The sequence below is a fragment of the Branchiostoma floridae genome, chromosome 7, assembly GCF_000003815.2.
Source record: "Branchiostoma floridae strain S238N-H82 chromosome 7, Bfl_VNyyK, whole genome shotgun sequence".
Lineage (NCBI taxonomy): Eukaryota > Metazoa > Chordata > Leptocardii > Amphioxiformes > Branchiostomatidae > Branchiostoma > Branchiostoma floridae.
The window spans coordinates 22,960,746-22,976,606 of NC_049985.1; the positions used below are offsets into that span (position 1 = coordinate 22,960,746).

Sequence of the window (15,861 nt, forward strand, 5' to 3'; positions counted from 1 at the left end):
GGCCAAGTTTGTACCCCCCCCCCCCCACACACACACACACTTGTCCCGGTTATATAGGGAGGAATATAGCTCAATGTGGACTCTCACTGCACTTGGGGCACTGGTGCGGCAATGCGGGGTTCGTTCACTGCGGCACTGTTTTCTCATTTTTGCGATTTTTATAATCTAAATATTGCGTAAAACGTAAAATTGAGTGAATACGTAAAAGAAATACACAAAACAGAAGAAAATACGTTCTTTATCTCTGAAAGTCGATGAGTCATCTACGAACCCCGCAGTGCCGCACCGGAGCCCCAAGTGCAGTGAGATTCCACCTTCAGCTGGGTGCAAGTTGTGGCTCAAAGTGTCTTAATGAATACTGTAAATGCATTTAAGATCGCGGGGATTTAATTTCGCGGTAGCGGGAAAATGGACTGTTCGCGGTGGTTTTAATTTCGCGGTAGCACCATGCAATGTAATCTCTTACTGTAATGGAAAATGTTCGCGGTGGTTTTAAATTCGCGTGTTAAGAAGCCACCGCGAAAAACCGCGAACATTAATCCACCGCGAACATTTCTGCATTTACAGTATTGTGTAATCAAGGCAAGCATCTATTTTTATTGCGTGCAGAGTATAAAACAGTTTGGACGTAAAATAAAGAATGTTTTAAAAGCCGTTTTTGCAAATCAAATACAACATGATTCTAGTCATAGCATATATTTTTGCCCCTGATAAAATTTGTGACGGATAATTTTGTAAATGATATTTAACACATATATATCGCATACACGTACCTTCAACTTTTTTGTACTTGATAAAGAGTGTAGCTATAATGGTAGGAAACGGATTTAGGATGACGCATCTTGGAGTGCAAGTCTTCTGGCAATAGCTATCTTTCATGAAGAAGAAGACGGAGCGTCCAGTGACCCTTCTCGAAGGAAGATGTAAGGGTCAAGTACTAGGGATTCCTTACGGTAGTATCTCTCTGCACCTAGGGCAACAGTGCGGCACTACGGGGTTAGTTCACTACGGCACTGTTCTGTCATTTTCGCGATTTTTAATAATTTAGATATTGCATGATACGTTAAAGTACGGCTGAACTGATGATACGTTAAAGTGTGACTCAGGAGACAAGAGAATACACAAAATTATGTAGGGGTAGGCTATAAAGGGATATTTTATGTCTCTTCTGAGAATCTATCTTTCTGTTTGGCACCCTGACCCAAACAGACTGCAATTTGCATGTAAATTCATAGTTAGGATATACATAAACCTGTTCTACAGGATCTCTCTAGTTTTACTAGTGCACTGACCAAATACATTTGATGGTGTCTGAAACGTTTGACCGTTCACAAAACCATGTCCAGTTGCTTGATCACGAGTCACTGCTTTTTGGCTGTTTGCATTGCTCCTGCAAATCGGATGCATTTCTTAGCATAGTTGCTCCTCTAAGTTACCGGCCTGACAAAGCTTAATCTGTATACGGCTTCTAAGCGAGCATTGTAGTATTGAATTCGTTGTCACCAGCGATCTCTTTATGCGTGTGGCCGTGCTGCAAAAGTGTGTTTGGGCATAAAGCCCCTATGTAGTAAAGGTCTCTCATAGTGTGTATCTCCAGAGCCGTTTGAATAAGCGGCCAGTGCTCTTGAATATCTCGACGACTGATAAAAGACACAAAGATTTGCAAGGTCTAAAGAGATGATACTATGATCTTGGATCGGTTCATAGCGTTTGCGATGTACGCTACCAAGTCGCGCAAATAAGGGAATTCGAGATATCCACGTAGCGTAAAAGTAATATGGCAATACATTGCTCACAATATACCGCACCGCCTCAATATAAATCACTTTGTGGCTAGGTGACGCGCAATATACTCTTGTTATACTTCTATATCGCAGCTTTATCAGATTTAAATCTATTGTAAGGCATATATATTACCATTTTATATGTCTGTATGTGGAAGCGATAACTCCGGACTCTCCGTACTTTCATAGATATGACAAATTTTCACTATACCCGTCACTATATTCTACAAGACAATCGCTAGAAGACTAATGGACTATTGTGTTCTTGTAGTAAGTGGGGTCTGTACAAGTACGAAATGTACCAAATCAAAGTTTTTATTCCAGGATACATTCTATCATTTCTTCATCCGCGACATTTCATTACATTAGGCTGACAAGTCACTAAATAACAAGATTCTTTGTACACAGCCGTATCGTTCAACCGACGTTTCGGTGACCTTCTGTCACCTTCTTCAGGGCAGTTCTGACTGGGTCACATTGTATTGCGGCATAGGTGTCGCTGCTTACAGATGTGTAGATATTTTCTTCACTACATTGTACAACGAGCAAACATATCATCCCTCCAGTTCCGCTGTTCTTTTGTGTAATATTCTTGGGAAGGATCGATAAGTGCCTTGTGACTTTTTTTTTTCAAAACTACAGCTACTCCCCTTTACTTCGCAAGCGATCTAAACAGAATCTTCAGACTTTCCACATTATTGTGACCTTGCTGATGAATGCTTCGAACGACTTTGTAGGCCCAGATACACCCTTTTAGGTTTAGGTTGACTTGCTACATCCAATCTGATGACAAGGACGCAGGACTTCTTTGTATCCACCGGTGAGTATCTGACTTTTTCCGGATCCTCGTATCTTTACAACGCCAGATAAGGATAGAAATGGAATAGTTTTGTTATATCTGAACTGGAGCTACCCCAAGCTTGATATCATGTCCTAACAGAGTACAAAAACGCTTACAAAACCGTGTTTGGAGTGACCTCTTCGCCACCGTAAACCCCCACTCACAAATGCGTTATAAAGCAAGTGCTCTGACTATGTCTATGGTTAAGCTCCTCTGACTTGTCAATTCCTCTGAACCCCGCACTACTACTCCCTAAAGAAGGACATGATTTGCCACTTTGACAGAAGTGAATCATTCTTCTTTCTTCCAAATTCCCCGTTCCTGGGTGCAGTTCCATATTATAGGATTCCTAGAGCTATCCCGTTCTATAAAAATGTAGAAGTAAACCCAAACAAATTCTAGTTTCGTAATATCATCGTGTTTTTCCTTATTAGAAGTACTAAATTTCAAGTCGATCCACTGATCTAAAGTGACAAGAACCACAATTTCTTACTCCTTTAATGTGATAGTTTTAAATTCCCAGACTCTGGTAGGGATCTCTAACGATAGGATTCCAAAGCTATTTGATATACTAGCCACAATACTGTGGTAGAAGTACACCCAATCAACTTAAAGTAGTTTAAAGATTTACATCAAATATATTGCCGGCCTAGCTCCACCTTAACCCTAGCACTACATTTTTACAGCTAGCCAGTATTTTTCTTGGAGCTTGGCTATCTTCTTACCTTTAAAGGAGTGACTAATCTCTTAAATGTTTATCCCCAAGACATTTGTGGGGCAAGTAATCCCTCTTTGGAGCTTTATGACAAGAAGGGAACAATTTACTGTTACTAGTTTGCACTTATGTCAAAACGAATGAACTTGAAGCGAAAAAGGATTAGTTGGAATTGGAAGAAGTTCTCTATAACGGTCTTCTTGGTCATCTATCTTCGGCGTAGAGGGTGAGCGACGGATTACGTACACGGCATTGGTTGGCCCAAGGTTCAACCATCAATTGTTCGGCCTCGGAATTCAATCCCCCAAGTGACTAATGGATGAAATGTGTTGATTTTTCAACAGCTTGCTGGTGGCTAAGGTCACAACTACGTAGTCTGTGTCTACGTCGCTGGGTAAGGCCATATAGATAAGATTATATGGATGACATCGTCTAAGAATCCAAAAACAGATGCGAGCGTTCAAATAAAATAAAAACAATTTGGCCAAAAATTCGTTTACTATCATATCTTATTTTGTCAGGAAGGTTGACCAATTACTAAACACACAGGATATGGAATACCAAATAATGTTTTTTTTCTTTTTGTTCTTTTAGTTGCCAATCTATGACATTAGTATATGTTTTCCAATGTATCTTTTTAAATATACGACACATTTTATACTCATTTTGCATCTGCGGAGCACGATTCACAGTAAGACTGAAAATGTTATGCTTTTTTTGGAAACGGCCAAAAATAGATGCGTACATTAATGTCCTACATATAGTCAAATCAACAAGTAATTCTAGCGAATGTAACGAATTCATTTCGTTTAACTTAAACTTTAAGTAAGACCCACATATTTCAACATACGACAGTGGCAACCATGCGTATCTTACAAGCTTGAGGGCATAAATTTTCTAAGTTATGTTTCATTTGACGTGTTTAATCACATAGTTTATGGGAAAGCCTTTGAAAAATGTGTGTCACGGATATTAATAAGATGGGATATCATACAGGTTGTTTTGCTGGTGGCTTTGACGTTGACATAGTTTCTAATAATCCGGTTGTAAGATAGATGAATATGGCATGTTGTTAGCCTTAGGAGCTGAAGTCATGCGAAAAGATTAACATACAGTTCATCGACTTGATCTGGTAGCGGCAGTCATTTGGTGTTTTGCATTCCAAATGGTCTAGGTCATCTCCAATGCGAAGCGGTGAACCGAGGAAAATTGTCTGTGTTGGTAGTGCTACGGTGAGATTTTGGAAAAAAAGGGGCCCCTCTGAGTAGTGTGCGGGTTTCTTCTGTGCACTTTCGGGCTTGACCCCTGCGTGGCCCCGTGGGACACCCCTGTGGCTACAGGGCTATTTTTGGGCACGGCCGGCCCCTCGAATTTTTTTAAACTCGGAGTTAAAATCAGCCAGGAACCTGGCAACAATTATGCGCCTAATCCTGAAAACGCAAAGGATACCCCATGATATCAGGCAGTCCACTGGGACAAATTTATGGCTTCAGACTCGACCAGGGCTACATCTCCTAAGGGGGGCGGTGCACATGAAACTGCAGGATAAACCATATCAAGTTGGTGAAACGCGTTGGACCTCTACTGAAGTACTCTCCTAGGGGTCAGGGTTCACAGCAGTGACTTTCTTTCATGACGTTTTACGGTGGGGTCTGGTGTGTGTATGTGTACGGAATGCGGGATGGTGGCGTGTTTTTTATCACCCTGAACGGTGGAAACAATCGATTTCTCGGAAACAAGGGAACATGTACCGCGTGACTGTGATACTGAGTCTCACAGGAATCTAGGTTCAATACTAAGGCCACATCAAGTAAATTGTATCTATGACATCCTCTGCAGACTGGAAAAAATGATAGAATAGGGCAAAAAGGTTGGTCAAAAAAAAAAGATTGCTAAATATTCGAAATAGGCACCATAAACGTTGTAACAACAGTTGAAGTGACAAAACATGGTAGCACTGACAAATCATTTATTCCTGTTTTCAAAAAGTGGACTAGTGTAGTAGACTGGTATAAGTTGCAAGCTGACAACTACACCAATGACGTCCATAGTGGTGCAACGTAAGTTATAACAATCCAGCTGGTTTCACTTCTATAACTACAGTCATGGCTAGCTCGCTAATGTTACTTCAACATAATCATTAGGCTACAACACAACATACTTTCCTATTTTGGTAATTTCTCGTCATGTTAACCATCTCCGAAGAAGAAGAAGAAAAAAAAAATGTTTTTTTCTGAAATCAAGCGAAAATTAATGCGCGCGCGGATGTCATCCAAAGCAATTACTTGCTGTGGCCTAATGCTTTCAATGGCTGTTTCTTACAGCCGGTATAACTGATCACTGCTACATATCTAAAGCAAAGGCAAGAGACGTCTGCAAACGGATGGACCTTAGCAAGACTCTTCAATTCTGCCTCTAAAAAGACAATAGATAGATACATGAATACAAAAATACAAAAAAGGATTAAAGCCGGGGTCTGCCATCACACTCGACCTTCGTTTTTTTGCGTTTCGTCGCCCTGCGGCGACGAAACGCAATGTATTGGGTTTTACCTTCAGTCCTTCCTTCAATGATGCTTCGATGGATGGTACTTGGTTCAACACGACCGCATGCAAGTGCTACAACTGTTCGGAAATACCATTGCATTGTGGTTTCGGACTTCAATATCCTGGAAAATGGCCATATAACATCTATTCCACAAGATTGCACAAGAAAAAAAAATGATTTTATCAAGAAAGCGACCGAAAATCGACATAAATAATACTATGTAGTGAGATTAAAGCATAATGTACACTCGACTTCAATACACGTGACAACTTAGCTCAATCGGTTAAGTCATACGCCTTTGGATCCGAAAGTCCCTGGTTCGAAACCGTGAGTGAATTTTTTTCTTTTTAAATATTGAAGATAATATATAAATATTCTATTTATTTATTGATATTATATTTTTATATATCATTTTTTTATTATTTTAGTATTCATTTCATGTATGCAAGGCCTTTGTCTTATGAACAGGACTTCATGATTCCAAACCCGGCATTCGAATTTTTCTGTTCATGGTAATGGAAAATACCGTGCAGCGGCTCCTATGCGCGGTAAGATGATTCTCGCAAAACACTCGCCACTAAACTACTATTCATGATGTAAACAGAGGCTCTTGATGTTGTTTGCATGAAACTCCATCAAAAACAGCGATCATTTCTTAAAGTAGCAAATGCTCCATTGTTCAGTATCGACTTCATTCAGAAGTTTTCAGACAACACGGATGTGGAAAGTCACACCACTCGACACAAAAGTATGGAAATTTTCATGAATATTAGCAAAATTATCCAGGAAAACAAGGAAGAAATGTTGTAACTGCGGAAACCAGTATAATAGAGATGAGGTAGCTGTTAATTGGTTTGGGTATTTGTTTTACATTTGGTAGTCAATTTAGATAGAATCTTGTCACAGTGCTGATGGTGCTTTTTCAAGTGTACATAAGTACCTGAGTATATTGATAGATTTTATAATGAACTTATTGTACATTTAAAATAAAGTTGTAAGCCAAGACCAGCTATTAAACAGTACTCCTTTCCAAAATAACAATTTTTCTTATAGACGCAACAGCCCTTGAGTGACTTTTTCCAACAGATTTTACTTCAAGAAAAAGACAGTTCACACTCATAAACGTAGACGAAACGCCAGCTTTTTTTAAAAGCACTTGTTTTCCCTACGCGCATGTATACCCACCTAACAAAAACATGAGGATCCATCTACAACTTCCGTAGTTATACTATTACTACACAGACACACAAAAGAAAAACGGCACCTTTTTGGTGAAGGTACTAAAGGGGAAAATGAATAATCTACTGTCTAATCGCATGTTGATGTCTACATGTATGTCCCAAACGTTCAAACGTTGCTTATATTATAATCATAAAATGCGATTAATACTAGCTACAGCTTTCAGAGCAATCCACAAAACTAATCATTCTAAAACCAGTGACTACTACCATCAATTTTAAAGAAGTCGTTTAAGAATCGTTTTGGTTTTGTTTGCGTCATCGGTACTTAATATCCATGGACGTATAGATGGTGACACCAAAAGTTTACAGTTAGACCTGTCCTTAGTGCTAAATTCTTAGTGCTGTCACCTTTGAAATATGCAGTCTTTTATCACCTAATATTGAGTATTTTCGTAACTTTGAAATCTGATAAAAGACGCACAAGTTGAGTTATAACTGACTTTCTGATCGATATAGAACTGTTCATTATTCTCCAATAATGCAGAGTCTCAACCCAGTGCACATCTGATAGGTACTCGCGGTGAAAGAAAATCGATTCAACTAGAATGGCTGTTCTATAGGTAGAGGGACTCTGACAATGTGACGATAGCCTCAAATAGAATTTTACATCAACGAAAAAAAAACTTTGATAGTTATTGAAGTATAATTGTTTTTGCACAATTCAAACAATATTATTTTAATGAATATTAACGATTTGTAGATGTTGAGATTTGCTAACATACGTTGAGGTTTAATCATTATACACATGCAAAATACGCTTTCTTTTGTAGTTGTATGTATCAAATTGATACATAAATTCACTTAGAGAATTACGTTGGGGCAATTTGATGACGTTATCCATATGGTACAAAAATTATCTATAAAGCTACTTAATACACTTAATCTACGAATTAGAAAATGTATAATGGAAAGTCAAAATGCATATTTCGGAGGAAATTTTGTGATGATGACCAGATGACAGAATATGATTTTCTGCTTTAGGTTTGACAAATCGGTACGTTTTTTTCCTGGAAGAGATTACTTTTCAAAGATAGCCAATAGGACATCCGAGCTTGATGAATATTAATGAAATGGCTTTTCCGCTCTAGTGACCAAGGCATCACCTTCCGTCGTACAGCTGTAGATTTATCCTTGTTTCTGGTGGGTGATTTCCTGAATGTAATATGGTGTAAGATATTGGTGGTTTGTTGGTGCTCTGTGATTGCTTTTTACCTCCATGAAAAATTGAGATATTGTTTTTGGTGTATCTTTTTGTGTGTAGGTGTGTCCGGATATTTGTTGCGGAATGTAAGAACATCATATGAATAAGACTTTGGAATTCGAAAGTCAAGGTCGATTGGGGAACTACTGATGTGAAATACCTTTACTACAACAGAGCGTCCATTGTCATGACCCAAAGCATGTTATCTTTGTAATCTGTGTAATTTTTGTGATAGAATTATACTAAACTCTGTAGAAATACACATTAGGTACAATGGTTACTTAAAGTTAATTGCATATTATTGCACGAGGGGTTACTGTAGGTAACGTAAACATGACAAATGTAAGATATATATATATCATGAGTATACCCTGGTCTAAGAGCTGCTTCTTCATTCTAGCTAATAATATGATATGATACGATGTGATGTATGATATATGTAAATTGAAACATGATATATGTGAATGTGAACATGTTATAAGTAAATGGCACTGTACCACCCACCCCCCCCCCCCAAAAAAAAAAAACTGGTAATGAAACTATAACATATTTGTTAATTACCCATTCGATGCATACAAACAAGATACATTTCATGTTAGATTGCCCTCGTGCTAGATGTCTGACCAAACCCCCATGGGTAGGTTCAACTATTGATTAGGGAGGTGGAGAAATTAATAGATCACAGTAACCACTTCAATGGGAAATACGGATATGTTTTCCTATTTGTATTTATACGTCGTAATTTGGACTGATCATCGGATGGGGTAGTATAGTGCTAGATATAAATCATAAACAAACAATAGAACTACGGGTGAAGTTATGCAGTGGTTGTTTTCAACCATACAGCCATATACGACAGGACACTGTAGAAAGTAGAAAGGCAACAGTTGTTGCAAAAAATGCAAAATGATTTCTGTTTGGCCTCTTTTTCAATCTTTTCGCATATAATTCTATACATTATATATATTCCCACATACAATACAATACATAGTTTCAAATACAGATTTCTTCGACATAATTTATAGACAACTTTCAACCTTGCATGGAATGGCGAAGGATACAGGAAAACACATTCACTATTTTATGAAAAATGAAACATCATCATTCATCTTACTGAAAAGTTCCTAAATTGTACTTCTTTTTACTTGTTGGATTTATTTTTCATCATATAGTATGTTTTAGGTCTTTGGTGTATAAACATAAAGCGTATGATTAATTGGTTGACGTGCCTCAAACCGAAAATAGGTACAAGTTTCGAGCGTACAGTACAGATGTAACGTGAGGTAATATAAAAATATATCCACTTTATCCTTAATTAGCGTTTATATTTCCAATATTTCCTTACTAATTTCCCTTAGAGGTCGTAAATGGGACAAAAATCCTACTATATCTATAGCATATCATTTAATAATACAAGATCAAACATATTTATGATAGATGTCGTTCAATGGCAGCTACATTCGCAGTCAATCAAATTGTGTTTGTTAAAACCGCACAATTCCCATATATAGATACCAAAAATCGTTAACTTTTCTCTATCAATCAAAAATAATACACAACCCAATGGGTCAAATGTTCAACACAGGGTAACAGTTACTAAAGCGACAGGATAACATATCAAAACTTTCCGAATTTCCAGACAGCGTACGCTGTCTTTCGATCAAGCGAAAAATTAGATTTACCATGTTATGAACAAAAATTCTTTATTGATATGATGACCAGTTGAACACAATTTCGAGATGGTTTAACAGAATACAAAGTCAGGGCAAAGTTGTATGCTAGTTAAGTAGATTATTTCTGATATTTGTGTGCAAAAACTAATGTTACTGTAAAAGAATGTAAGTTCGCGGGGATTTAATTTCGCGGTAGCGGAAAAAGGACTTTTCGCGGTGGTTTTAATTTCGCGGTAGCACCATGCACCGTAGTCTCTTACTGCTATGTAAAAATGTTCGCGGTGGTTTTAAGTTCGCGGTGAAGCGGCCACCGCGAAAACAGCGAACGTTAATCCACCGCGAAAGTTCCTGCATTTACAGTATCTCGCGACTTTCGCCGTCGAAGGTCCTCATTTCTTCTAAGAGGAAAGATTCTGTTTACAAACAGTGTCACAGCTTTTGAAAACATCCCCGTCTGTACCCCAAAAAAGGCCCCGTGCGTGCAAAGAGACCCTATCGTGGCCCTGCCACGCGCCATCGGTCCCAGCCAATAATGCGTACAACAAAACATCACATCTGTATACCTGCGCTAAGTAAAATAAATCCCTTCTCCGAGGACACAGAACAGGGGACCAGCTCTATTTCCGCTGAATCAAGAAGGAAGAAAACAATGTATATCAATATTTCATTATGAAGCTGTCGATAAGTATCTGCTTTTTCTCATGAAAAATAAAGTGAATTTGAGAGGCTTTAGTGTCAGGTGGTGGCGCTTTATAATCGACCGATCAGGTGTGAGTAAATCACCGACTCCGGGCGGCCGACTTCTATTCATTTCGTGAAATCTACACCGGAGACCGTTGGGATGTTCTACCGGAGTGACCGTTTGGTGGCGCTTTTCCTTACCTGGTTGTATAATACTATTATTAGATGCGCAGTCTACGGGTGGAAAGTACAATACCCACCCCTCCCCCACCTCCAACACACACAAACACACACAAATGCCGAGCTACCATGGGGCCAGCTAAGCTTCTATCTATCTATCTATCTATCTATCTATCTATCTATCTATCTATCTATCTATCTATCTATCTATCTATCTATCTATCTATCTATCTATCTATCTATCTATCTATCTATCTATCTAATAAGTATCTATCTTGAATGAATGGATGGATGAATGAATGAATGAATGAATGAATAAATGGATCAATGAATGAATCAATGAATGAATCAATGAATGAATCAATGAAAATTATCACAACACGCTGCAAAAGAATTATCTTTAAGCAGACGATAAACATGCGTAAAGCGTGAGTAAAGGCATAGCTTTTTATAAAAATCGCAACCTTTACGCATGCTTTAAAGTGACCTTAAGGTTTTGTACAGTAAATGTCGCAGAAAAATCGCAACCTTTACGCATGCTTTAAAGTGACCTTAAGGTTTTGTACAGTAAATGTCGCAGAAGTAATACCAACACAGTATGATACAGCCTAGTGCACACAGAATCCTGTTAACAAGAGATCAGGCCCGTCGGCTATCTCCTAAGATATCCGCCAAATGAGTTCTTTGGTCAGCTCGGAGAGGCTGTTTTTCAATTATCCGTGTGAGATGAGTGTCTGGTGTGTAGGGTAGAGAGGCGGCTGAGACGGGCAGATCGCGGGATAGGGAGGTATAAATACTACATGAAGCTGCCCGTGTCAGGCCGTGTAAAGGCGGATGGGGAACACGTTGCTCGTTTGTGCTGGTTGCCTAGAGGCGTAAGGGACAACCCATTTGTGTTCATAACAGGGTAGAGCTAATAAACCCTTTTTACGAGAGGCTGTTCTGTATCTGTATCTATAACGCTAGTTCACCTTTATCCGCGGGGTGATCTTTATCCGTTGTCTTCAAAAACATCACATGTAGGAGTACTAAGTCTGCAGACAGTGATTTCAAATTTGCAATATTTTCAAAATGTTCTGATTTGAAATAATCTACCGTCGACTTCTTATCCTGAAATACGCTTTTTTCTTACAAACACCGAATATAGGTTACCATCGGATAAAGGTGAACCAGCGTTATAGCCAGTATAACCGCCCTTCGGCGTAACACACCAGCTTAGTTGAGGCCTTCGACAAAATTCCGTGTCGCATAACGACTAATTAATATAAATGGCTTATGCTAGAGCAATTAAACTTGCAAAATTTTCATTATATCTACTTGGTAACAATTTCAGATCGTTTATGTACGTACATTATTTATTTTCGTGATATCATGGCAATGGATGCTTGGGAAACATAGTTTACAGAGAAGGCTAATTTTGGTTTAGACAATGTGATTCTAAGTTTTTTGGTGCCAAACCACTTAGAGTGCACTACATCAAGTGCATACATTTTACAATATTTACTTTGTTTGTGTCAAAAAATCTAATATTCATGCATTAAGCTAATTTACTATTTAAACATTACAATTAAGGGTTAAGATCCTAGCAATCCACCGACCGAAAAAAAATCATCTGGAATAAATGTTTAACCTGCTTCATTATCTCGTTCTACTATGAATAAGAAATGACATACGGAATTTTCGCTTTAAATTGCAGCTTAGTGCAAGTGTGGGCTAATGGTTAGTATGGCAATCTATTATTATATGATTCTCATATAAAAAGGATCTAACTTACACAGCATTTTCTACTTCCCATCTTTGAATCTTTCAGTCAGTTATTGAATAAGCTATTTATATCAAAAATTCTATAGCTTTGTTTGTAAATTCAAGCCCGTATGCTAACTGCAAGTGAACAGCAATAAATGTATACAACATAAATTGAACAATAAAGTGTACAAATAAAACAAACAGGATTTCACTACTCTGCAAGTGTAAAATAATGTTCTGTTATATGATCTAAACAATGAACATAAATATTTTGCATTTGGATTTCTACTGAGTGGTGTTGGGAAATGTATAAAGCCTACTCCAACACCTCAACCAAGGCGAGGCAAAAAAAATTATTTAGTCCGAAATACAGTTCGAAATCTTTGTAATAACAAATCATTGCCTGGCGTAGAATGGATAGGGATTTTTCAACTAATAAAACGATGATAAGATCTAAACATATGCTATGTACTAAGAATAGCTAGAGATGAATTTGTAATGCCCTTGAACAATAGATATACCGTGTATCAATGTTAAATATAGACAAGTTGCAATTGTGTAAACAAATCACATTTCAGCAACATGAATGAGTATAGAAAACTAATGCATAAAAGCTGAAATGATCTACTTGGATGATAACAACAATCATTAATTGATTTTTAAAACTTCTGACAACGCGACAACTGACAGCAGTTAATATATTAGTAAGAAAGATACGGTCTTTTATATAACATTATGATATTGACAGCAACATGGGGAAAAGCTGTTACCTATTAATTTATTTCTAATTTGTTTTCCCCGCCTGAACTGTTGTTGGGAATACAACACGAAATAATTTTATTTGTTGTGCTGTGCCTTGTGTTACTACGTACCTATTTCTGCTCACCTCATTTATAGTTTACTTGTCTTGAGTGTCACTTTTAGGTCTTTCTTTACTGTATCTACGTCAAAACAGGAAACCAAATAATAGTCACTAAGGCACGGTATCAACGGATACTCGCTGTATAACACGGAACTGAAAATGCTCCTGAGTTCCACCGGTGAGACCGATACGCCGCGCTTTGGGACCCCCCAACCCTCCGATGGTGGTTCCCTCCCGCCAATGGGGAGACAGCCAGTACGATGACGAGGGCCCGAGCGAAAATTCATGAGTACTGGAATGTATTTAAATTACATCACCGGGAAGTAGTGCGCAGATCGGTCCCGCTTAAGGCCTGGAGCGGCGTCAATATCGGAAGACGGTATGGGGGGAAAGTGGAAGGCAGCTTCCGCATTGCCGTCAAAAACTCACCCAGAGAGTCACCAGAGCCGTTGGATTGCCTTCTGTTTGATCTGATTTGTTTATCATTATGCCGTACCCTCAGGGTAAAGTGTTACACGACAGTGAGAGGATTCTAACGGAGAGGAACGGCGTGTTCTGATATCGCCTCGGCTGTCACGAACGTCCCGAATGCGAGACCACGACAAGAAGAAGAAGAAGTGCTGTTCACAACTGCCTTGGTCGTACCAGGACGTCTGGAACCGTTAGAATGGCAGCCGGGCAGGCCCGGGGTTCGTACGCCGTTCTCCTGCTGGTCTGTCTCTTCTGGGTTCCGCGGATAATCCGGGGGTAAGTAGGCCAATATAGATTCACTCAGCCAACCACGAACATAACACAAGAGCGTACCAAATCTATAAAAGAACGCATTGTCCCTGTTTCTGTGTGAGTGTAGGTGAAAAGTCGTTACCACTGGAGAAAAAGAAATATGTGTCGCATTCTGATACACCCTTGGGTACGCAGATGCCGGGATGCGTTTGAAATTACCAATCCATCGAAGCTTTGCGGCAGTTATTGGCAAGGTATCAGTATTTCGGATGCCCTCAGCACACCAATTGCACATTATAGAAAGGTCACTGCAATCTACCAATAAATGGGGCCAACAAATTCAAACAAATCGGAAATTGTAAAGAAAAAAGTTGAGCCGTCTTATGGTCCTGTGATTCTTCCATCGTCAAAAACCTAACACAGCAGACAGTAACAGCTATGATCGCTTCTACCAGACGATAGTAAAGAATATGTTGTATGTTATGACCATGCCAAACGACTATAACCGTTTAGCAATCAAACATCACCAAACATCTTCTGTTACCTTCCTACGTTACCAAAACAAATATATAACCTTGCGCTATTACGTACAACAGTGCGAGGATATTGGGGCAATTTTGCTTTGTAATATGGGGTTCGATGGTTGTTCTCCTGTGGGCCCCGCAGTGGACACACGCCTTCCGTTCGGTCATCCCTAGCGCCTCGCCGGTAAAGCTTCTGCACATTCACGTTCATTTCACGCATGGCTAGGTCCTCTTATGGTGCAGTCTCCCCTGGACGGTAACACCGCCGATAAAATACGGTTTGATGGTGCCAATTGTTCTTTAAGCGTTGCTTGTTTAGCCAACAGTGATTCTATTCTGTTTAGAAGAGCAAATATCTCCGGAAATACCAATACAATATGATTTTCGCGACATACATTCTGATATCGAAAATGTTTTTAGAAATGATGCTCCATTATCGACATATGACATCGTACCAATCATGGTGGAAAACAATAATACTTTTTTTTTCAGAAGAACAAATATCTCCAGAAATACCAATACGATATGATTTTCACCACATACATTTTGATGTTATCAAAGAGGAAGCAATTCCTTTTTTAAAATGATTTTCTCCATTATCGACATATGACATCGACCCCAATCATGGTGGAAAACAGTGATGCTTTCTGTTTAGAAGAACAAATATCTCCGAAACAGCCATACAGTATGATATTCGCCACAGAAAATAACATACATTTTGATAATATCGAAGAAGAAGGAGTTCCGTTTTAAAATGATTGCCCATTATCGACATATGACATCGTACCAATCATGGTGGAAAAATGCACACTGCATCATTAGGTTTTTGCTATCGTCATGATGTTCAAAAGGTTATTTGTATGCACTCTTCACTGAGCTTTGAAGCAATCAACCACCGGTGTCCTTGAAAGTAATACCTAATGAAATATGATCTTCCATAGCGTTCATTAGTTTTAACATGGCACTCTAGACCTGTGAACAACAACGTGTTTCCTACCATCATATATCACGCTCCTGTCCACTCATTTTATAAGTGATCTTGAAAATATCTGTGGTCAGATCAGTGGAATACAGAGTTGTATGTTTAACAAAGAAGAAGCATGAAATACAAAGGTAAATTATAATGGAAATGACATCTAACCC

At 38.7% G+C, this 15,861-nt stretch overlaps 1 protein-coding gene across 4 annotated transcripts in view; it reads left to right on the plus strand.

The window, feature by feature from the left end:
• The window catches only part of LOC118419765 (glycine receptor subunit alpha-2-like), a 78,875-nt gene that overhangs the window by 12,726 nt on the left and 50,288 nt on the right, over positions 1 to 15,861 (plus strand). For 3 of the 4 annotated variants that reach the window (XM_035826346.1, XM_035826349.1, XM_035826350.1), the window contains exon 1: positions 13,807 to 14,218. In XM_035826346.1, coding sequence (XP_035682239.1) covers positions 14,139 to 14,218 — 80 coding nt within the window. In that variant the 5' untranslated portion in view covers positions 13,807 to 14,138. Of the gene's footprint in view, positions 1 to 13,806; positions 14,219 to 15,861 lie in introns of those variants that run through there. The other variant, XM_035826348.1, reaches the window with a different exon arrangement.